A 25,529-nucleotide genomic window follows, 5' to 3' on the forward strand; every position below is an offset into this window, starting at 1 on the left:
TGCTGATGGACTGTTCCGGAGTCACAAAATGCAATAGTGGATGCTGTAAGAGATGTGGCCAATGAACTAAGAAATAGAAGGGCTGTGCTATGTGATACTGACCACAAATTGAATGAATTGGTTAAAAATAAGTGCTGCATCTGATTCCCCATTTTTACATTCTGCTCATTGCATTCAAACGTAGTTGTAACGCTGTCCGATTTGGAGGATCATTTGGTAGATCTGGTTCATCAAACCGCATCTCTTCAGGTACGGATAAGCTATGTATAGAACTTGTAGAGGAGCAGGTAGAGTACAATTCCTCAAAGTCTACCTTTGTAAAGCTGGCGCCAGTTCAGCACACAGCGTCAAGAAGATAGCTCTTGGAAATTGAAATCGACTTAGGAGCCAGTTATCATCATCTACAAATATGCACGCTTTCTTCTAATTCTTCCCTTTGCCATGATAGTTTGGCCATTCCATGCACCATTATATTGTTACAGAATGATTACAATGAAGTGAATTAAACTTGTAAACAATCTGAAAAAAGGGAGACCACACAGAAAAAGTATCACTGCTTTGACACGGTGTGCCACCAGTTTGCAAAACAGAGCAGAAATGTGCGTACGTATGGTGTGAGGCAGCCGTGAAAATATGCGTGGCTTTAAGTCAAGTTTAGTTTTTATACCTCTTGACGTGAGCGTGGAAACGAGCATAAGCAACATTTTTATATGTAAGCACCGTTTACACATGAGGCCCTAGGCCACTTCATGTGCTGGTCATAAATAAAAGCACACAACACTTGCACATGACTGAGCTTTGTATTACAAGGTACGTGGACAAAAAAGTTTATTTTTTTACATTTCAGCATCATTTTTTTAATAAATGAATATATTTCTATGATACTTACCTATGCAGAGAAACAGTAAAAGGTTGAAGAGAACTGACAAAGCAAGGAAAACATAAACCAAGGTTTTAGGCCCTTCTGCAGGAGTTATAGGTGTTGAACTATGGCCTGGAATATAAAAAATTAAAATATATATTAATTTTGCTGTTATTCTTTTTTCTGATTATCCTTTCTCATATTGTGAATAGAACAGTTATCTATGGTCAGTTTTACATTCCCTTGAACCCACTGCTTAAAACTCTTGTAACACAATGAATATGCTAAGACTTTTTATGCAGTATGTTTCCAAGTAAATGCAGATTATGATGTAATCTACCAGTACAATCTGGGTTTACCAGAATGGCAGACCTCACACTCTACCTAGTCTATGAGGTATGGTAGTGACTGGGATTGAATTCACTAATAGGTGCTGTATCCCAAACGTTATTACTTTGTGGGCATTGAACAACTGTCAGAGGTGGGAAGGTAATTACAAGTTGCTCTGACCACTGGGTGGTAGCAATTTTCTCCTTCAGAAAATAACTAGGGGGCTTCGACCCCTGCTCGCTTCGCTCGCCAACCCCGTGTTTGGTTAATCTGATATACAATGTACTTTTTTTTGTTCTTTGGAATTGTTTCAATTTCATTATTTGCACTTTTACTTTAAAGCTTCATTAAAAACAATTTTGTTTGGAGACACATTGTGACAATGCTCTAATAAATACTCTGACTTTTTGTAATGTTTGTCCCAGTCATTTATCGATTGTCATAGCAAATGCTATTCTGACGGTAAACTGTAAACATTTTAATATGAATGGCATATCACGATCTCCTTTGGTGTGTAATGTTATTTGCGGAATATATACATAACCTTTCTTTTTTGCCTGTTAAAATTTGCATCGCTTCTCCGTGATCATCAATATACACCTGACCGAATTGTGTATTCTTTGAGATTTAACTTGTTGTTCCTTTAACTGTTGTGGGACCACAGATTCTCATAGCGTATGGTCCATTATTGTGTAAATCGCCGTTTTGTGCATTGAATAATGCGAATGCGAAAAGACTTTGTTGCTTACTCTTTGCCTTTTATTTCTGACCTCGATTTGTCCTGCTAGTTTTTTCAATCACTCCTGGCTCTGATGATTAATCACCTTTTGTTTGCGGTAATGCGATCTTTTCTATCTTTTCTTTGATACTGTGGTGACTAACATGATAAAGTGTCACAAAAGTCTTACCTGAACAATCGCTGACTTCCTAACCCCAAACACAACGTTCTAGCACTCTCTCCAATGCCCCCCCATACCGCATCAATCAATATACCCCGCTATCAGTCTTCCGTGCTGAACTCCGCCCTCCCTCCATCGGACCTAACAGTCACTTAAAACCAAACAGCCCTCAACCTGGCTGGGACGCCACAATACTTTTGGATTTTACTGCTTTCATATTCTGTACCTTTCTCTGCATGTGTATCACGCCATCGTTTGTTGGAGACTTTGGAATTCCACTGCTTTCATAATCTCTTATCTGCTTTTTTCACGTTTCACTCTGGGGCGGGGGGCTGGATCCTCTTTTTTGTGTGTCTGTGTCGTAACCTATAGGTGCGTTGCCTCATTTCTTATTAACATTAGTTGAGCTCCTTTGCTTTTGAGCCGTGAGGCGTGGTGGGTTTGACCATGCTGTGGTTGGTAGACGTCTTGGGACTCCGTACTTTGTGAGATTTGACTCTGGGGAGGGACGCTGAGGCCTCTTGCGTTTGTCTGTGAGTACTCATATTATGGTATTACTGTAATGTGATGATTCACATATGCTGTGGAGTCCGGATCTCTGGGGGGTGTGCCTGCGGTGTGTTAAACACGCGTTGTGGGCGCACGCACCTTCCGTACTATGTCGCGTTTGACTATGCTGTGTAGTGTGGACAGTTAGGGTTCCGTATTGTCTGTGCTCGTTGCTTTATTTCGCATTTTCTTTAGGTGAGCTGTCGACGCCTGCGCAGTACGTCTCCTGCATCCACCGCCGTATACCTGGGTCCATGCCATCCGGTTTACCATTCTCGGTTAGTAATATGGATGTGGGCCTACACCACCTATCATGGAGGACAGACTGACCCTTTAATAGTGAATAGGGCGTTATGACTGCAGATGTACCTGGGAATATCAAATGATACTTTGGGAAGACCATCCCTCGTACTTTTACAAAACATTCCAGAGCCCTGATGTGATTCCCCTGGTAGTCCTGGAAGCAACACCAGGGTGGCTTATGAATTTGCCTCAGCAATGGTAGCTCCATCTTATTGTGCAGACCAACACAAAAACCTATTTACAAAGGACCAATTTGACTGTAGACATTTGTTTGGTATGTTTACTGTCATCAGCTTGTTTTAATTACCTTCTGAGATCCATTTCTGATAAACGACCCAAACCTTCATATTGACTTCTTTGACATAATTATATGTTTGGAGGCACCATAAAAGCACCACCTATTTTGTATAATTAACAATAATACTGAAAACAACATAACAAATAAATTAAATAGCTACTTACTCTCATTTGATGCTGTAGAGATTCCTTAAACAGACAAAAACAGTAATATAAAATTATGTAGAAAAAACAATAAATTTAAAAAAATGTGCAGTATAATCTTGTAATGTGGCTTATGAAGTACCATAATGTGTAATATTACTTATACAATAATTAAGAATCATTGTTTTGTCATCAAATTATAACACACTGAAGAAAAAGTCAAGATGCAGAAAAATATTATTTCTTTAACAAATCCTAACTATTTCTATCATACACTTGGATCCTTAAATCTGCCAATTGGGCAAACAGATCCACAGCAGACGACTTTTCCCTGGGCTTCATGGCATTCTCTAATATTTAGAATAACTAATTTAGTAAATGGTTGCATGAGGCATGGCTTAAGGAAATGACACCTGAACCAACAATAAACTGCTGTTGTTCTACAGGAAAGGAAGTGTTCCTTTTATCTTACAAGAACTGTTTTACTCTAAGAGGAGATGGGCTTTTTCTCCAAATTATATAGCTGTTGAGTCTTCCACCACTCCACCAAATGGACAGTCAGCCAGTTTTATGTGTTCTTAGATTACTGGAATTAATGTAAGAATTCCTGTTACATGTGTAATATCTTTATAGGCACGTTTAGTGCCCCTGAGGATGTATGCTGTGGAGTCTCATCTTCAGACCTCTCCTTTATTATGGTACAGTATATAATTATTTAATTTCATACACAAATGCTGTGAGTATGGTCAAGTGCACCAACAACACCACATTTCTGGGTCTTGCAAATTCTAATGATGGTAACATAGAGGAGTGATATGAAAGAACTGTTCAGACTGCACAGTCAAAATAACTTCGTAATTACACACCAAGAAAGCAAAGGAATTGGAGATGGTTAGAGCTGGTCAATTCATCAGACAACATAGGTGGTTGCCGATGGCGCCATCACCTGAGGGTTGCGGTTTATGAAAGTTAAGGGATGCATGCTTCGTAATCTGAATTTGAATTTTAGAAATTCAAGGAGTGCGTGCTCCAGAGAGAAAGAGTGAATGGTTCTCAAAGTCTAGTTTATGCAACTTAAGTGATGTGCTCTCTGCACCTTTCTGCAACTGTCCACATGCTCCAGACACCAAGGGGGACCACACACCCCCCCCCCCCCACTCCCTGGGCTTCAACTACCACTGCAAAAAAAGTTTCTCGTCTTTATACCATGGTCAGGTAGAAGGCAGTTTCAATTTCTCAGTTGTCATCATTGCTGCGATTCTAATACCAACAGATATGTTATACTTATGAAAGCTCAGCAGATGCAATCCTTTCTGAGACAATTAAAAATTCATTGTTTACAAGTGTGTTCTTCATGGATTAGCATCATGTTTACAGCTGGTTCCACCTTGTGCCTAATGCTGCTTACAAAGGCTTGGCATCCACAACCACAATTACATTAGGCTGATGAATGAATCAACACCACAAAATTACAGACTAAGTAGGTGATATAGTGTTCATATTCAGCAGAAACATATATCAGATCAGATAGCCCCTTGCATTTACAAACTTAGTCAATTTAAGTCAACGAGTGGACAGTACACTATCTAATTGAAATCCACAATGAAATCTAATCTGCATATTTTAGATTTCAGTCCAAAGAGGTTACAGAATAACTCATTTCAGTTATTTGTAGTGTTTATCAAACAGTTCAAGGGAATTTAAATTTACAGAAAAAGTAACAGCAAACAATTTGAGTTCATGTTTTATGAGGTTTTTTGCCTGTGAAGTGATCAGTAAAAGGTTAGTACTTCTCGGGTTAAAAAAGTAATTAATCCTGCTGAAATTGTAGATTGAAGACCTACTGAGATTAAAATGGCTAAAATCCTAAATCATCCAGAACAGACAATATTTAACTCAAGAGTTATCAAACAAACCAATGATGATCACATATTTTACAGTGATGAGTAAATTCTGCACAAGCTGCAAAGCTGACTGGACTCCATCAATAGTTATATCTATTACATATATACTGTATATACTAGGGGGCTGTGCCCCCTACTTCTTTGCTGGCCCACCCTACTTCCCCCACCTCCGTGGGCACGCTTCACGCTAGCCACTTTGCGTCTCTGCTGCTCACATTGTGAAGGTGGGTGGGGGGGATGCTGAACGCACGCTGAAGATGGATCAGCTACTCGCTTGCAGCTAAATGCTACCAAGCTGTGTGATCTGCATGTCACGCTGTGTGTCGATCATTAAAAGCCTGTACAGCAGCTGTCCATTTGTGTCACTTCCTTGTCTCATGGGACATTAAAGTGTCTCTGAGAAATTGTTTGTAAGTAGGTCGTAATGTGCAAGAAGTCTCACAGGACTTCAAAGTGTCTCTCTAAGATGATCACGTCTCAACCCAAGATATTATATTATATATATATATATATATATATATATATATATATATATATATATATATATATATATGTGTGTGTGTGTATAGTGGTGGATGGTTGGAGACCCTACCCAGCTGGGACACCTGGAAGGACTGGGAGTGGGACAATACCTATCCTGGAACATGAGAGGGCAGCCACGGGATCAGAAGATTATTGAGCCCTGGACTGTGATAGAAGTGCTGCCAGGTGCTCATGAGGCACTTTTGCCACACCAGGAATTGCCACCAGAAGAGCATTGCAAAGCACCTGGAGCACATCCAGGGTGTTATTAAAGGGGCCGCCTCACTCCATTAGGAGGGCCAGAGTCGGGAGGAAGAAGACAGAGTTTGTGAGAGGAGGAGTGACAGCGACAGAGAAGAAGGAAATGGCAAAGATAGGACTGGGCTGAGGTTATTGTGGTGATTTGTGCACTGTGTGCTGTATAAAAGGAAAATGGTTATTAAAAGTGTGTGCTTTTTTGGACATCATTGTACCTCAGTGTCTGTCCAGGCTGGTCCTTTACAATATATTATATATACTAACTATATCTATTTCTATCTATATATATCTATATCTTTATCTAGATATATAGATATATATATATATATATATATAGATATATATATATATATATATATATATATATATATATATATATATATATATATATATCCAACATAAACGGGCCGGCAGAACGTCAGATAAGCGAAAATGTCGGATAATGGGAGGTGTTAAGAAAAAGCCTATTAAACATCAAACTATGTGATAATTTTACACATTACAAACCTAATACAGTGGAACCTTGGTCCACGAATGTCTCTGAACACGTACAAATCGGGTTAAGACCAAAAAGTTCACCAAACTTTTGTATCTGTTCACGACCACACACTCGGTATAGGAACAAGCCAGTTTCCCTTTCGGTTTGTGCGAGCCGATGATTTCCGCATGTGTTCACTCTCTCCCTGTGAATTCCCTGTGCAGTGAGAGAGAGAGCCTGAGAGAGAGACACAGACAGACACACACACACATGCGTGCGCAAGAGATACACAAGCACACACACGCGTGAGAAAAACAGAGACAAATGCACACACACACACGTAAAGACACACACACACACACATAAGCGAGAGAGATGCACACACACACATGCGAGAGAAACAGAGACAAACACACACACGTGTGAGGGAGACACACACACAAGCGTGAGAGAGATGCACGTACACACACGCTCGAGAGAGACAATGCGCACACAGACTCAAACAAGAGACACACGAGCACAACCACACACGCCAGAGAGGGCTGGCCACATAATCCACTGTAATCATGTTTTACAACAAAACAACAGAAAAATTTAACAGAAAAAATGAACTTAGCAACAAAAAATAGACTACACTCACGCTCGCAACTTGCAGTTCTTGTTGCCGATTGATGCGTTTTTTTGGTGGGACGTCGGATAATAAAGAATGTTGGATAAGCGAAGGTCGGATAAGCGAGACTCTACTACAGTATATACAAACTACTGTTCAAACTACTCGCTGCGTGTTTCTTGGATTCGTGCAAATAAATCGAGTTACGATACACAGCAAAATGAGAGAAGTCGCAAAATCAACCGGAATGTTCAAGCAAATTTTAGAAAAATACCCGATCTAAATCCGTTAAGTTGTTCTCTCGTGAAAAGCGGACAGACATACAGACAGAGAGATGTTGGATTTTATATATTATATATTAATAAGCCTTCAAAATAATGTGCAGTTAAAGTCTCAACAGCATTTCTGGAGCTTAGTAGAGCCACATAACTATAAGAATCTTCACCAAGCATCTCTGAAAATGTCTGCTTTGTTTGGGACTCCATACCTCTGTGAGTCTGACGTGAATGTCATGAAATCAAAGTTCAGAACAAGACTGACAGACGAACATTTAAAAGACTCCATAAGAGTGAACCTGAGTGGCTCCACTCCACCAGACACCTCAGTGCCAGTCATCTGACTAACTAAACAACACGTCACACATGCGACTGGACCTGACACCTGACATGTGACAAAATGACAAATGAAGAAGTCAGATCTGTGTATTTGGAATTGCATTGTTCTGTTTTGACAGCATTCATGTTTTAATTCAATAGTGTTAGGTACACTAGAAAATGCACACAGACATACAAAATGCACTTGCAGGTGAACTAAATATTTTTTGTGATGTTTTAATGCAAAATGTGAGTTGTGGCAAAACAAGCATATTCAGTTTGTTTGGGTTGAAATAAGCTATGAGAATAAACGTTAGAAAACATGAGTAGCTCTCAGCCATTTTGATTTTGTAAAAGTAGCACTCAGAGGGAAGAAAGGTTGGAGACCCCTGTATTAGACTGTCCAACATGTGATTATTATAGAACAGTTTATTCAAATGCAGTGGGTGGTCTTGAGGATTGTAACTGTGCCTCGTTTTGTCTGTTATAATCAACCATGGAGCCCCCACTGGTTCATTTTCTCCCTGGATGCTGCTGACTAGGGGTTTTGTTTTCTTTAGTGGACTTCCATGTCACAGATGTTTGTATGGTAATGACTGTGACTCTTTCTTTTTTACGGTGTGTTAAACATAACTGAAGTGTATGCATGAATAGACATTGTAGACTGAATAGTTTTCTGTTAAAGTGTTATACACACACTGCACCAATTCTTTGGAGCACTATCTTAATACTGGGTAGTTACGTGGAGATTTCATAAGATGTTGGAAACATTCCTTTGAGTTTCTGGTCAATACTGACATGACTGCATCACACAATTTCTGTAAGATTTTAATTACACTTTCATGCCGTGAATGTCCTGCTCTACCACATCCCAAATTCTGTTCAATTCAGATCCAATGACTTGGAAGGCTCATGTTCATGAAACCAGTTTAAGAATTTTCTTTGTGACAACAGCAACAACATGTATTTATGTAAACAATGTAGCTCAACGTGAAAAGAAAACCAAACAAGATTAGACAAAAATACAAAAGAATAAATAACAAAAAAAGGTGAGGTCAGATGGCCGGGAGGACAGAAAAAACAAACAAACAAAAAACTCCAATAAGGCTGGAGATAAAAAAACAAAATCTTTATGGATTCCAAGGCCAAAAGACCACCAAAACCCCACTGGCAACAGAGTGACATAGTACATTATCAAGTAGCCAACAGAAGTAAGTTGTGGCCTTGAATGAATGCACATGGTCAGCAACAATACTCAAATAGGCAGATGAATGATTGGTGTTAACAGGCCCTCACTATTACACCATGTCACACACACACAAATAGGAGGAAGCTGAAGCGACCAAGTGAAGGTAATTCCACACCAGGTCAAGGGGGTGGCGGGGTGCACTAAACCTACTTCTGTTATCTCTGCAGACCAAACATGGGAAATCCAATCACTTCCAGGTTGTGGTATAGCAGGTCCACAGCTCACGTCAAGAGGCCAGTTTTAAAATAAATAATCGCCGCACTTGCGGGTTAGCGAAGGGGGACGTGGTAGTGTGGTTGAGCGGTTCCTGGGGAGTTCGTGATGTGGGCATTTTTCGCCTAAGTGCACAGGTTAGAAATCGTCCGCATCCGTAATTGTTCCCGGGAACTGCTGATTGCCACAGCTGCCATGTTCTCATCATAAATAGAAGCGCGAGGCAGCTAGGAAAAGAGGAAGAAAAGAAAAGAGAGAACAGGAGGTTGTAGGAGAAGGCAGGAAACAGAGGAGAGAAAAACAGTGCGTGAGAGAGAGAGCGAGAGCGAGTGAGTGCTCGCAGGCAGCTGGATTGGAGAGCCCCCTCACTAGCAGTGTGTGGCCGACACTAGAGGAGGGGCAATTGGAAGGGGTCACTCCAGCTGAACGGTTTCTAGGAGCTGGAGTGATCGGTAGTATGGATGACACCCCGCGGAAGGCAACGGGAGTCGTGGAGACTTGGGAAGGTGAGCCTCAGTGTGAGCGACCTGGCCGTTGGGGAACCCAAATCTTGGTCCGGTAAGGTAGCTTTACGGAGCCAAGGAACAGAAGGCAACCGGACAGAAGTAAGGTCAGCTGCAGGAAGGGCGACTCCCCTGTTGAGCTGCCAGCAGTAGCAGAAGGTTGATTTTTAAAGGGACTGCTTCCAGCTGTTATTTTAACCTCATTGTTTTAAAGGATTTTGTTATCTATTTATTGAATTTTAACCTCCTCTACTTTACTCATTTTATGGATTATTTATTTATGGCATTTGATACACTGCAATTTGTTTGGACACTGTTTTTTTAATGTTTTAATAAAAGCACTTTTGCAAATTTTGCACCATCCCCTTGCTTTATTTGTTGTGCCTCACTGCCGAGCTCATCAGTAACATTACCGACGGTGACGGGTTCAGGAGCTCACTGAAGGAAGATGGGAGCATGTAGTGAACCCGCATCGTCACACAGGTCTGGCGCCAAAAACGACGTCACTTCCAAAGTTGACTCTTTAAAGCCGCCATCTTTCCTCCTTAATGTAAGTTCAGATCAGGACTATGAGTGTCATTTCCAAACCCATTTTGCAGCCAGGGACAATATATGGGCGGCTGCCCCAAACCTTTTTGTGTGTGTCGAGGTTGTTCATTTCACAACCACCACCACCAGCCTGAACTGTTGACACAAGGCTGGTACGGCAGATGGATTCAAATACTGACCCGTGTGTGTGCCTCAACAGAATGTGAGGTTCACCAGACCAGGCTATGTTTTTCCAGTCTTCAACTGTTCATTGTTGGTGAGCCTATGCCCACTGCTGCATCAACGTTCTGCTCTTGGCTGACAGGAGAGGAACCCAATGTGGTCTTCTTTTGTTGTGGCCTATCCACGTCAAGGTTTGATGTGTTGTAGATTCTGAGATGCTTTTCTGCTCACAACAGTTGCACAGAGTGGTTAGCGGAGTTACTGTCACCTTTCTTTCAGCTCAAACTAGCTTGGCTATTCCCCTCAAAAGAATGAACTTTGGTTATATCAAGAATTTTAGCATTTTCTGGGAATGCTCTATATTTTAAGAATGATGTGATTCACCCCAAATATTATTGAACTCACTCATGCTGTTTAATAACAATTCATAAAAAGCACATGCACATCCTTACCCCATCCTCACCTCTCACCAGTTCTCTTTAGACTCTTACATTATTGCTGTTTTAATTAGAAACAGATTCAACAAGCCCCTACTATGTGCATTCCACATGGGCTTATGCCTATTCTTCAAGTGAGCCCTACTGCCGATATGTTGCTGTCTGTCAAATTGGCCTTGATTAACACTTCCTCGATTGTGAATATGTCATTTGTGCTCAATGATCTAATTCTGCCCACAGGTTAGCTTTTTAATAAACAGGGTCAAGGAATATGGAACATGTTATCGAGTTGTGAGAATTTTGTATGCATCAGCTCAACTTGATTCATGGGACTTACTGCTGTCTTCAAAAACAACTTTAAATGTTGCATAGTGTTTTAAAATCTGTTTATTGCATCCCAAATTATTGTCCACCTGGCTCAAATGGCTCCATCCTGAGAAGATTCAGGGACTTTTTATCCTCAGTCTTGAAGCAATCTAGGCTTGGTATTATTGGTGATTTTAATATTCATGTGAACAATGCTTCTGATAGCAGTGCTTCAAAATCTGTCAGTCTAACTGAATCTTTTAATCTCACTCTACATGCCTCTGGCCCTTGACAAATAAGAGGACATACGCTGGATCTTCTTTTATCCTTGATATAAATCTTAATAATAATAATAATAATACATTTTATTTATTCGTAGGTGCCTTTCTAAACACTCAAGGACACTGAACAATAGATAAAACACAGATTATAAACAAAACTAAAAATACAAAATTTAAAATCAGACAGAGCAATTGTAGTCAAAGAGAAAAAGCAGTCTTAAACAATTGAGTTTAAAGTTTAGATTTGAAAAGTGAACATGATTCAATATTTCTAAGCTCAGATGGTAGTGAGTTCCAGAGCTGGGGAGCACAGAAACTGAATGGTGTTAAGACAGACGAAGGGGACAGTCAAGTGGATGGAGGAAGAGGATCTAAGGGTGCGTGATGGGAATATCAACATGGAGAAGGTCAGACAGATATGGAGGGGCGAGGTGGTGGAGAGTCTTAAAAGTAAGTAGGAGCATTTTGAATTGAATGTGGAACTTAACTGGAAGGCATTGAAGCTGCTGCAAGTCGGGAGTGATATGGTGAGTAGAGGGGGTTCTAGTAATAATGCGGGCAGCTGAGTTCTGGACCAGTTGAAGCTTATAAAGAGATTTGCGAGAAAGACCAAAGAAAAGGGAATTGTAATAATCCAGACGAGAAGTGACGAGGCTAAGAACAAGGATAGCAGTGGTGTGGGGCGAATACGATTAAAGTTACACAGGTGGAAATATGCAGACCGGGAGATGTTATTGATGTGAGACTGAAAGGATAAAGTACCATCAAGGATGACACCTGTGGGGAAGGGGAGACAAAGAAATTATCAATAACAAAGGAAAACTAATTAGTTTTGGATAATGTTGATTTTGTACCAATGAGGAGAACCTCAGTTTTGTCACAGTATAATTTAAGAAAATTTGAAGAAAACCATGATTTAATTTCTGCTATGCAGTCAATAAGCGAGGAAGGTGGAAAGGAAGCAGTAGGTTTGCTAGTGAGACAGAGCTGAGTGTCATCAACATAACAGTGGAAAATAATGTTATATTTACAAAAAGATGGAAGGAGGTAAATAATGAAAAGGAGGGGTCCCAGGACAGAGCCCACCTGAAGTAACAGCAGTGGGTTGGGATATGAAAGTTTTAAGCTGAATGAACGGAGTGCGGACTGAGAGGTAGGATCTAAACCAATCTAGTGGTGTGTGTGTTAGTGCTGGGAGGTATACCGGTTCATACTGAAAAACATTTTTTATTTTTGTTATGATATGAATTTTTATTAAACACAACACCGGTTTAAATTGTCTAAAAAACGTTTGGAACGTGGCACAGCAGGAAACTGTTTAAGGGGGGACCTTTTTCACTGCTACACCGCTAAACATGCATGCAACAGAGTACATGTGTTAGTGGAGGTATTGAGCAGTGAAAATGGGCAGAGAACATTCCAAAACTGAAGCTGTAGCAGACAATAAAGTTGAACGTGATGACACAGAAGAACTTTTGCCGACAAAAGGAGCCATGTCTGTTGTCTGGAGATACTTTGGTTTTAAAAGGTCGGATGTGGACCAAACAAATATTTACTGCAAATGCTGTCAAGCTAAAGTTGTCCCAGGAGGCGGCAACACAAGCAATTTGCTGCACCACCTTAGCCACGAACATGCTTTGGAGTACCATGAATGTATGGAACTAAGATTGGCACCCTTCACATCCTCAGGTAAAACTGAAAAGTGAGAGGACACTCGAGTCAGACGTCACTTGTAGACGCGTTAGCTAGAGGTACTGCCTACGACAAATAAAGCAAGTGGTGGATCGAGATAACCAACGTCATACAATCTGTATAGCTAATGTGTCAGTGGACAGAGATTGTTAACATTGACAGAAAGTGTAGGTGGTTTACAAAAAATATTTACTATTTATTCCTTTTCTAAGACATGTTCAGAGCAATACAACTTTTGACAAGCACCTCTGGATATTTTACTAAGTCTAAATGCCTCTTTGGATGGTTGAAAATATGTTGTCAAAATTATAGTGTAAAGTTTTTGCAAAATTTGTTCAATAAAAAGGTTCTATATTTTGACTGCATCTGTCATGCAATGTGATTCCTTCTCTTCATTAGTGCCACCCCCTTGAAAACTGGGGCCATGCAAACCTGTATTAATACTCGTGTGCACATTAAAATGTTTTTTTGTACAATGTACAATTCTCATAACAGTGGAACAGGTTATTCATAGCCAGTCTACTGCAGTAATTACAGTGAAAAATATGGTTAACATCCACTCATGCATGGGATAAAAATACCACGGAATACCGTGAAACTGGGATAATTTTGAAAAATACAGTGATATAGAATTTTGGTCATACCGCCCAGCACTAGTGTGTGTAACGCCAATCGAAGATAATCTATTAAGAAGAGTAGTGTGACAAATAGTATCAAAGACCACACTCAGATCAAGGAGGATGAGAATAGGAATTAAACCAGAATCAGCTGCCATCAGGAGGTCGTTACTAATTTTATAAGTGCTGTTTCTGTACTATGGAGGGGGCGAAAACCAGACTGGAACTGTTCATACAGATTATTTTGAGACAAATGAGAATGAAGTTAATAGCCACTATTTTTTCAAGAATTTTGGAAATGAAGGGTAGATTAGAAATAGGACAAAGATTTACTGAAATTAGTTGGATCTGCACCAGGTTTTTTCAGAATTGGGGTTATTGCAGCAGTTTTAAAAGATGAAGGATCAGTTCCAGTGGTGAGAGAGCAGTGGATTATAGCAGAGATAAGGGGGACCAGAGAGGGGAGGCAGGCTTTGACCAGAACCGTGGGAAAGGGGGTCCAGTTGACAGGTGGATGGCTTATGAAGGCAGAGATAAAGAATTTAGGAGTAATAATGGACTCTAACCTAAACTTTAGAATCACACATTAACCAGATTTTAAGGACTGAATTTTTTCAATTAAAGAACATTGCAAAAGTTAGAGCAGTGCTTCCCAAACTCAGTCCTGGTGAACCCCTGTGGCTGCAGGTTTTTGTTCCCACCAGCTTCTGTTTTGTAATTGAACTCCTGAGCTAATTAAGTGACGTGTTATTTCTCAAGTTCCGTGTTTAGGGAACAATATAGAAATTAGAAAACTAAGTTTGCTAAAATAAAAAATATTAAAACGTACCAAGCAGTTATATAGGAATAATGTATTTTTTTTTCTTTTTAACAGTATTTTCATTTTGATTTTCATTCTACTTTTCCAGGTCTTCTAATTGTTTAATTAATTAATGGGTCGGTTGCTAAAGTACTTGCAGCCTTTAATTATTTGTGTTGTTTTCCTGTGTGTCTGCTCTGCTCGTTTTAAATTGTCATTATTAAGATACAACAAAGGGGAAAACTGCACAGAGAAAGGGCAAAGTATAATGAAATCAACAAAAGAGAGTTAAGCATTTAAATATATAGCAAAAGCAGAAATATTTCTAAAGGTCTTATAAATGTAAAAATCATGCTGCTATGCTTTTCTGAATGTCGAATAAAAGAAAAATAATCCCAGCTAATTAAATGAGCTCAGTGTTATCAGGTGTTGTCACTGATTAGGAACAAAAACCTGCAGCCACAGGGGGCCACAGGACCGAGTTTGGGAAACACTGAGTTAGACCTCTTACAACATTGCAAGATGCTGAAAAATTAGTTCATGATTTTGTTTTCAGTTGACTAGATTATTGTAACGTACCAAAGAAAGACATCGATCTGCTAGTGCAAAGTGCAGCAGCAACAATCCAAGAATAAGAAAATCTGAGCACATCACACCAGTCTTAACATTGCTACATTGGCTACCTGTGTCATTTAGAACTGACTTTAAAATACTACTAAATGGTGTATAAAGCCTTAAGTAATTTTGCTCCATGCTAAAGTTTGGAGTGCCTGCCCCCCATCTTTCCAAGTCGTAACATTAGATCATCTAATGGTGGTCTGCTTATAATTCCAAAAGCCAGACTTAAAAGAAATGGTGTGCTGGGCTTTTGCTCTTATGCACTAAAATTCTGGAATACTTTACCAATATGCCCTGCGGTGGGCTGGCGCCCTGCCCAGGGTTTGTTCCCTGTCTTGTGCCCTGTGTTGGCTGGGATTGGCTCCAGCAGACCCCCGTGACCCTGTGGTTAGGGTATAGCGGGTTGGATCCTGGATGGATGGACTTTACCAATAGAGATACGTCAGGCTAATACTGTGGAACATTTAAAAAAACTGCCAAAACCTATTATTATAGTTTGGCTTTATGTAGCTACATTATAGTTGTACTTTTAATAGACTATATACATAGTCAGAGTGAGAGAATACAGGGAACAATCCAGAGGTAATAAAGTCATTTACAGGTAACATGGTTTTGCACATGAAATGTTTTGGTATGAAGTACACATTTAAAAAGAAATACAGTATATAGCATTTGTCATGGAAATAGTGTGAAGAGACTGCAGAAAAGGATAAGTAAAGAGACAGAAATGTTCCAGTTGGTAGTTTAAGAAACTGGCTGATGTTATACACAGGATGTTCTAGATAGAGAGTTAAAATCAGCAGATAATAATATACCCAGAACGACTGGATGGTTATCACATACACAGAAATTTCAAAAAAAGACTAATTCTGCGGCGGCACAGTGGCGCAGTGGGTAGCGCTGCTGCCTCGCAGTAAGGAGACCTGGGTTCATTTCCCGGGTCGTCCCTGCGTGGAGTTTGCATATTCTCCCTGTGTCTGCGTGGGTTTCCTCCCACAGTCCAAAGACATGCAGGGTAGGTGGATTGGCGATCCTAAATTGTCCCATGTGTGTGCTTGGTGTGTGTGTGTGCGCCCTGTGGTGGGTTGGCACCATTCCCAGGATTGGTTCCTTCCTTGCACCCTGTGTTGGCTGGGTTTGGCTCCAGCAGACCCCCTGTGACCCTGTGTTCAGATTCAGCGAGTTGGAAAATGGATAGTTGGACTAATTCTGCACCCTCAAAAAATCCCACTCTTTGGTTATATGATGGTATTCAAGCCTTAAAGCAGGAATGTTGGAAAGTGGAGTGTTTATGGAAGTCCACTCAATTTCAATATCTTTACTTTAAAAAATTGGTAATAAGTTTTAAAAACAAGGTCAAGGATGCCAGAACTGCTTATTTATCTAAATTTCTTTCCAGTAGAGATATAATCCAAAGATTTTATTTGATACTATCAATAACATTGTCACTCCCGCGTCCCATTTAGTACCTATTTTCCTCAAATGAAGACTGACAATTTCCATCTTTTTGGTTAATAATGTTTGTGCAAGAATTACTACAAATAATCATATTGCTATCTACTGTCAAGTCTGGACAACAACCTTTAAGTGCTTCGCTCCTGTTTCACTGAAAGAATTGGTAAATAGGATGAAACCATGACATTTTGCCCATTACTTTAATTAAAATCTAGCTGTCCCCTGTGGCACTGCCCTCAAGGTAATGAAAAAGAACAAACTTTAAAAGTCAATAAAAAAAATAAAAAGTAATTTGTATTGAGAAGAATTTATATTGATGGCTTTCATATCTGAGGGACTCTTGATATACAATATTTTTGGTTTTGCTATCAGGGGCGAGAATGTAGCTGTGATCTCTTTGCCAAAAATGTAAAAAGTTGGTAAGGTATCTCTGGCCCAGCAGAAGGTCGGTATGATCCATCATCAAACATTGGCACAGTATCTGATCGTATTCAGCTCTGACAGGAGAGTGTCCTCCGCGTGGGGAGAAGAGCACATGGCGCGATATCTCTGCCAATGAGCAGGTACCCTCTGAAACAAACATATCTCTGATCTCTCTCTCAAAAACGTCAAACATTACTCTTTATAAAACTCTAAATGAAAATGTCTGCTGAAGAAACAGGTATCACTAGCTAAGTAGAGGCAAGGTCCACTTTAACATATGGTGCGAGGTACTGTAGAGCGACTCAAACGGAGGCTGGTGTGTGGGTGAGTAGGGCCCACCCGGCTACCTACTCCTGAGGTCCTGTGCCCCCCTCCCCTCAGCCCACAGCCTGTCTCTTGGATTTGTGCAAATAAATCAGTGCGGCAACCGAACTATGATACTTAGTGCGATGAGAGAAGTCGCAAAATCAACCGGAATGTTCAAGCAAATTATAGGAAAAAAACCTGTCAAGTAGTTCTCTCATGAAAAGCGGACAGACGTATAGAGAGACACACAGACAGACGTTGGATTATATCTATTATATAAAAAAAATCATGGGTTGAGACGTGATTTTCTCGCAGACACTTTAACGTCCCACGAGACAAGAAGGACAGCTGCTGCACAGGCTTTGAAATGTTCGAAAAGCTGCAGCAGCAGCAAACCATGTATTTGTTTCCCATTGTTTCACCGTTTAAGAGAGGGTTTCAGAGAAGCAACCGCATCTCCTTTGTGTGCGTTCAGCCCCCCTCTTCACAATGTGACAGGCAGAGATACGAAGTGGGGGGCGAGTAGCTCCCCCCGAGTGCTCTCAATATATATATATATTTTATAGATAGATAGATAGATAGATAGATAGATAGATAGATAGATAGATAGATAGATAGATAGATAGATAGATAGATAGATAGATAGATAGATAGATAGATAGATAGATAGATAGATAGATAGATACTTTATTAATCCCAAGGGGAAATTCACAATAAATAAAAATAGAAAAATTAAAGTAGAAAAGTACACATACACATACAGTCATACACAGAGCTGCTGAAAAGGCTGTCACTCTCGGCGGCGCCGGATATTATGTGTTATTGGGTGGTGTATTGTCCATAACCAACAGCTCCCTGATTTGTCCCGACCTACTTTAAACAGGCCGTTGTTCAGCCTCTTCTATAGAAGCCAAATCTTGATGGTTATTTGATTCAAAACAATAACACATATTTCTAAACTGCCTTTAAAGGCAACAATTACGTTCAAAATTCTACCTCCCAGCTACACATTTCTTTCACTATCTTCAAATTAGAAATTTTGTTAAACAGAAATTGCCCGATTTCCCCCACCTCGCACCCTCCACAATGCTGGAAAAAATACTGCTCAATTTTGAGGAATTAAACACCATTTCCGCAATATATAAAATCTTATTAGAGTCCCTACCTTTCAAAGATCCAAGAGGACATTGGGAAGAAGATCTCTTAATCAATATATCAGAAAAGGAGTGGAAGGTAGCAAAGCAGAGAATTCACTCGAGCTCCATATGCGCAAAGCATAGAATTATTCAACTAAAAATTATGTATCGTGCTCATCTGTCTCGCTTAAAACTGTCCAAAATGTTTCCAGGGCAGGATCCAACCTGTGAACGCTGCAACCAAGCTCCTGCCTCACTGGGTCACATGTTCTGGGCCTGCACCAAACTAGCATCATTTTGGACCAAACTTTTTAAGTGCCTTTCAGACAGCCTTGGTATCACAATCCCTCCTAACCCATTAACAGCTGTGTTTGGTGTTCTTCCAGACGGACTTGAAGTGGAGAAGGACAAGCAAACGGTGATTGCATTCACTACACTCTTGGCACGCAGACTTATATTGTTAAATTGGAAGAATCCTAATTCTCCTCTGATAAGTCAGTGGGAAACCGATGTTTTATATTATTGGAAATTGGAAAAAATCTAATTCTCAGTTAGAGGATCTATACAGAATTTTTTCAAAACCTGGCAGGATCTAATCAATATTATTTTAGAATAAGAGAAATAACTATTACTGCATTTAATTCCCTTCTACATTTTTTAATTTACCTATATATTTATTTCTCCCTTTCTTTTATTTATTGTTGCCTCATTAAAAAGCCCTAAGCATTTCTCCTGTGGCTTAGCTCTCCCTCTCAGGGGTGGGGTTTGATCTGTCTTCAATTTTGTTAGGTTATAAATTGATCTATTTGTATGGAATGATTACAAAAAAAATTAATAAATAAATAAAGGCAACAATCTCAGAAAAAAATAATTGTTGCCAACACACCTTGAAAGTGTTCTTGAGGAACACAACATTTTAGATAAATTTCAGTCTGGCTTCAGTTGGATGCACTGTACTTCCCAGAGTCTCTAATGACATTCTAAAGCATAAGAAGTTGTCAGATATCAAAGTCACTGTAAAAAGGCGAGTCGTAGCCCACTGTCTGAGTGTCATATGAAAGCTTATTAGGGTACAGAGAAAAGAAAAAAAAATAGGGACACAGTGGGGGAAAAAAGTCAACTTTAATCTCGAACTTTCCATTTTAATCTCGTAATTTATTTTGTCATTAAAGTAGAACATCATAAACTTCATCTTAAAATCGTTTAATTTGCTAGTTTCTCAAATCCCATCGTAACTAAAGTAGCACGTTAAATGCTTTGTTTTGTTTTTGTGTGTTCTTCTATGTGCTCTGTATGTGTGGATCACTATGTGCTTCTTAAACGGGCTTTCTCTTCCTCCGACAGGACACAGAATCCATTACATTCGAAATATTACAGCTCTCTGAATAATTTAAATACTGAGATGTACACTTGATATCATGTTCATGATGATAGGAATTGAGGCATGTTATTAAACATGGGAACGCGGTGGCACAGTGATAGTGACAAGCTGGCGCCATGTCCAGAGACTGCATCACATAAGATGCTTGCTGCGCTGTGCACGACCTTTGATTAAATCATTTATTGTAGAAGTACTGTCTCTTTCAAACGTACTAACCTCCTATTCCTGTCCTTCCTTTTCTTTCTCCAAGTGCCCAATCGCCACACAATCAGCTCTGTAATAAACGTGAAGCCATCTGTAATCTTAGAACTCCGATTCTTCAAAACTTTTAAGGAACATTGAAATATCTTCGTAGTACATGTTTAATTATTCTATCCATCTATCCTTCCAGTGTCGTGCCAGCCCAGCAAGAATACAGTATGAGGCAGGAACAATCCCTGAACTAGCTAGCGGCGTGACACCGCGTCTTCACATGTTTAATTATTAACAATATAGATTATTTAAATGATGTTAACATTTTATCTGTATAATGTAATAAACATATTTTGCTGCATTTCTTCTTAAAATGATGTCGTCATCATATGTAAATACGCGCTTTATAAAGTGGATCAGGTTGTGTAATATAATAACTGTATTGCAAGTTTACAGTGAGGTGATTGTACTTATAAGTACAAACAGTTCTACAAGGAGCACTTGATGGACTGATTGAGTGCATTTAGAGCTCTTGGGATGAAACTGTTTCTGAACTGTGAGGTTTGTACAGCAGTGGTTCTCAACCTGTGGGGCGGGCCCCCCTAGGGGGGCGCGAAGTAACAAAAAGGGGGGCATGAAGATGTGAAAAAAACAAACAAAAATTGAAAATATGAAAAATACATCTATTGAAACCAAAACAAATTAACTTAAACTACATTCTGATACTAGAAAAATAACTATAGAGTTAGATAAATGTTGATAAAAGTTAAGTAGGTATAATAAAATATGCATCTATGATATACCATTAATTAAAAAAGAACAAATTGATATTAGCGGGCTCCTTTCAAGAAAATGTTAGGGGGGCACGATTACAACTGTCATGAAAACTCGGGTCGCAAATACTTAAAGGTTGAGAAACGCTGCCGTACAGGAAAGGCTCTGAAGCGTTTACCATATGGGAACAGTTCAAATAGACAGCATGGCTGAGGCAGCGTGTGCTTGATGCTGTATCCTGATAATTCTCTTTCCGATCAGCTGCTGTTGAGCTGTGATTCCACACTCCGATAGAGTGATATAAATACTTGAGAGTAACAATGCTAAAGCAGCTATAGTATTTAGAATAGTTTGGCCATTCTGTGTACCATTATATTGTTACAGGTTAATTACATTCAGATGCCTTAAACTAATAAACAATATGCGGTTAATTTCAGTGTATATGATAAAGCCGCGTCAGGGATGTGGATCTAAAAAAGAAAGGAAAACCACACTGGAACAAAAGCACTGCTTTGACATTGGGTGCCGCCAGTTTGTAAAACCGAGCGGAGAACTTGCATACTCCAATGATTGAGCTAGTGTGAATATGTGTGTGGCATTACGCCAAGTTTAATTTTTATACATCGCGATTTGAGTGTGGAAACAGGAGTACGCAACATTTTTGTGCGTATGCACCGTTTATACATGAGGCCCCAGGTCTTTGAGGTCTTCTGCATAGGGTTTGTTAGCTGTCCTGTGTGTAAGCTACAATATATAATACAATGCTACAATATATGTATTACTAATGTACTGATATTGATACACTGATATAAGCAGTTGACTAATGTAAGTGTGTGTGTAAGCAAGAATATTTAAAGTAGGGTGACAAAAACTATTAAAAAAGAATGGTTTGTAATTTCCTAAAAGCAACCGTTAACAAAAAAATGTTCTATGCTTAAGAATAAAAATGTGATGACATACAAAAAAACTTGAACAAAGTGGAAACACTGAAGCAAGTGCAAAAGTATTTTAGAAAAGGGAACAGAGAGGTAATAAACTATATAAGCAGCCTGAAGAAGGGGAAGTGAGAGTTTTTCTGACTTGCAAGCAGAAAGCTCCACACTACTCATCCGTTTATTAATTCTGAAATAAACTATCATTGACTAATTGCACTCCTGTCTTCCTTGGCGTTGTTCTTCCACACCTACATACTAGACTTAAGACTAAAGGAGACCGCACTTGAGGCATGTGGCCCCTAATTCATGGAACTCTCTTCCTGTATATGCGAGATCAGTAGATAATGTGGAAAATTTTCAAAAGGTGCTTAATACCTAATTATTCAAGCTCACCATTGTGTAATTATACTGTGTTTTATTGTGTATGTCTAAGCATATTATTGTGGGTTTTAATCTGTTTAAATTTGCCAAGTTTTATTGTGTATGTCATTGCATTTTATTCCTGGTTTTAATTTATTAACTTGCTTTTGTGCAAGTGCCTGTGATAACCGTTTGTAAATCACTTTGACATTTGTTCTTGAAATGTGCTACATAAATAACATTTGCTTACTTACTTAAATACTTACGCTTGCCTATCTGGCCCCAGCAGTCATGCCATGATCAGCATCACCGAGATCACATTCTGACATTCTGGTATTTCATGTAAAATATGAACTGGAGTACCTACACTGTACCTACAAGATCTTATGTACTGCACAATGACACCACAGGACTGTCTGATCAGATCACTGCATGTGTTAGCAGGTGGAAAGCTGTTCATAAGAACTTGAAAAGTGAGTGTAGACAGATCAATGTATGTTAGTGTTTTCTGTCTGTATTTAGTGCAGAGCAGAAGTATTCTGAATGCTTAGAGTTGCTACAACTCTACAAAATTAGTCTTGGTTATTACTTTTCTAGTACCACAGGCAATACATACAATTTTATTTTGTTAATTTGAAATTTAGCACAGTAATACAGTGATTAACTCTCCTGATTAATGGAAAAAGCATTCTAGCATTGAATACATTTTTCTATTATGTGCAGTTTGCATGTTCTCCTATGTAAGCACCTTGATCATGGGAAAGGTGCTATATAAATAAAATGTATTATTATTATTATTATTATGTATGTTTTTCTCCCACTTCTCCAAAGGGATGCAAGTTCAAGTTAATTGACATGTTGTCCTGCGTGAGCGGTCCCAGTGCAGCTACTATAACTACTCAAACTAATAATTAAATTCAGTTTATTTAAGAAATAATTATTTTGAGTTCAGGTATTTTGGAACTGCTCAGGTTTACGCAGAAACTGTGTCACTATAAATTGTTCAGTTCATAAGTCATTCAATAAATTTTGTTCTTACACAAAAAATATCACTAATTAAAATACACGGGAATCGTATATATATATATATATATATATATATATATATATATATATATATATATATATATATATATATATACATACACATACATACAGAACGACTTAATATTGCTCAGAATTACTCTCAGTGATTTGAACACTTATAACGGAATGAACAGACTGCCTCATTACCTGACTGAATTTGATTGTTTAGTATATGCATTTCGGTACAGATATTAAACGCTTAGAAGAATTCATTTTGGACCAAAGCAATCCTCCTGTTAAAGAACAGAAGTCCCACTCTTACCGTCCACTCGCAGCTCGATCCCGTCGCCGAAGCGCCACACGTCCGTTTCCAGCTTGGAGCAGTAATAAGTAGCGACGTCTTCTCGGGTGACATTTCGGATGACTAAGGTGTGATTTTGTTCCATTGTAAAGTGCTCTCCGGCCCTCAAGTAAGAATAGCTGAACGTATTGTCAGGGCTGAAGGATTGCAGGATGGGCTCAGGGGGGCGGCCGGGGAGCTGCCTGTACCAGAGCATCGATAAGCCGTCACTGCGACTGTTATTGGAGTACAAGCAGTTCAGGGACACCGTGTCACCCGGGGGAGATGTCACCACAGAGCTCCAGGCGTGAAGACAAAGGCTCAGGAGACCTGGAACAATAAAAATCAAATAACATATAAAAGCTATATCAGTTACTCGACACGAGTAGTTCAGTAATTACATTTGAGATGTAGGATATAGCGGGTTGGATAATGGATGTCTTCCAATAGTTTCACGAAAGACATTATGACAGTTGAATGTGTTTTTTTTTCCCGACACCTGCTATATTCTAGTCGGACTGCAGACAGTTTGTTTATTCCGACCGAAAAGGGTTTAAACAGACCTAAGGTAACTTAACCATTTATCGGTGTATTTATTTATTTATTTGAAAACTAAACATTCTTTGGGGTGCTTACCTAACGTGCAGGCCTGTGAATATTTCTTCGAAAAAAAAACAAAAAAACATTGTTGCCCTTTCCTGCTAGCCGGCATAATCTGTCCATGGAGTTGCTCGAGCGGCCCCCTCACCGTCCCGCGGCACCTTTACTCATTTGTGTTCTACAAGAACAGTCGCGTAGATTTAACCGCTGAAACGCACACGAGTGCTTTCTGTGTGACTTCCTACTGACTTTAATACAAACGGATGTATCTCGATCAAAAATCATGTGAGGTTTTATGGTATAGTTGGAGACTACGATGTGCGCCATCATATATAAAATGTTCTGTCCCAACTATTCAGTTTCCCATTCTACATACTACAATGCAGGATCGCAGGGTCCCTTTGAGGCAGCATTGATTTTATTAAAAAACCTTTAACTCTGAATTAATAATTATTTATACTAAGCACCTCAGTATTGAACTATGAACTAAACTTTAAATTGTTAAATAAACATAAAACAAATGTAGAAGGTTAATACTTAAAAAAAAAACCTTTTCAAGTTGCCACCATTAGTATTTTTATGTTTTAATTCAGGGGTGAGCAACGTCAGTCCTGGAAGAAGGCCACAGGCGCTGCACGATTTTGTTCTAACCCAATTGCTTAATTAGAAAACAATCCTTAGCAATAACAGGCCCGTTTTAATTCAACGCCATGGCTTGTTAGTGTTTTTGTTTAGCCATATCAGGTTATATTTATAGGGCACTTTTATTTCCCTTTCCAAGGATCTCATCCAAATGATTTGAAGGGTGAAATGGACGAGTGATTCTCAGTCCTTCACTTTTTCTCTTCAGTTTCCTTCCAAATGTTTTATTAAACCAGACAGTTCATGATGAATACACACATATGTAAATGGAGACATGTTAGATGGAGAACTGCTGCTTCTTTTGTCATTTTCATCTTATTGTTAATAAAGCGGGATTTTAAAAAAAAACCTGCATGCAGCTGCATGTTTAAGACTAAAATAAGCAGTTAAGGGTGGGGAATGTTAACAAGCAACACCACTAAAACAAAGCATAAAAATGTCACTTGAGCAATAAGTGCTTTATCAGCAATAATTGACTTGGTTGGAACAAAAACCTTCAGCCACTGCGGCCCTCCAGGATCGACATTCCTCACCCTTGTTGTAATTATAGCTCTTCTGTTATTCACTATATTCATTGTGTTCATCCGGGTTTCCAACTGTCTTGTCCAGTGTCCAGTGCTTGGCACAAGGCAGGGATCAACTGTTTTTGGTTATCTGTAGCATATTATTACATTTTTACTAACCGCACTGCACAGGCTTCCAGTCTGTTCTAGAAACTCTTATGAAAGCTTCACTATACCTCATTAACAATCCCTTCCTATATAGAAAATACAAGGTTATGTAT

At 39.2% G+C, this 25,529-nt stretch overlaps 1 protein-coding gene across 1 annotated transcript in view; it reads right to left on the reverse strand.

The window, feature by feature from the left end:
- The window catches only part of LOC127527608 (uncharacterized), a 40,083-nt gene extending 15,829 nt beyond the window's left edge, over positions 1–24,254 (reverse strand). The window contains exons 1-3 of the mRNA XM_051926722.1: positions 24,140–24,254; positions 23,486–23,833; positions 890–994 (exon numbers count right to left, since the gene is read on the reverse strand). Of these exons, the coding sequence (XP_051782682.1) occupies positions 890–994; positions 23,486–23,833; positions 24,140–24,215 (529 nt within the window). The 5' untranslated portion in view covers positions 24,216–24,254. The remainder of the gene's footprint in view (positions 1–889; positions 995–23,485; positions 23,834–24,139) is intronic.
- Between the last annotated feature and the right edge of the window lie 1,275 nt (positions 24,255–25,529).

This window comes from Erpetoichthys calabaricus, chromosome 4, assembly GCF_900747795.2.
Source record: "Erpetoichthys calabaricus chromosome 4, fErpCal1.3, whole genome shotgun sequence".
NCBI classification, from domain to species: Eukaryota; Metazoa; Chordata; class Cladistia; order Polypteriformes; family Polypteridae; genus Erpetoichthys; species Erpetoichthys calabaricus.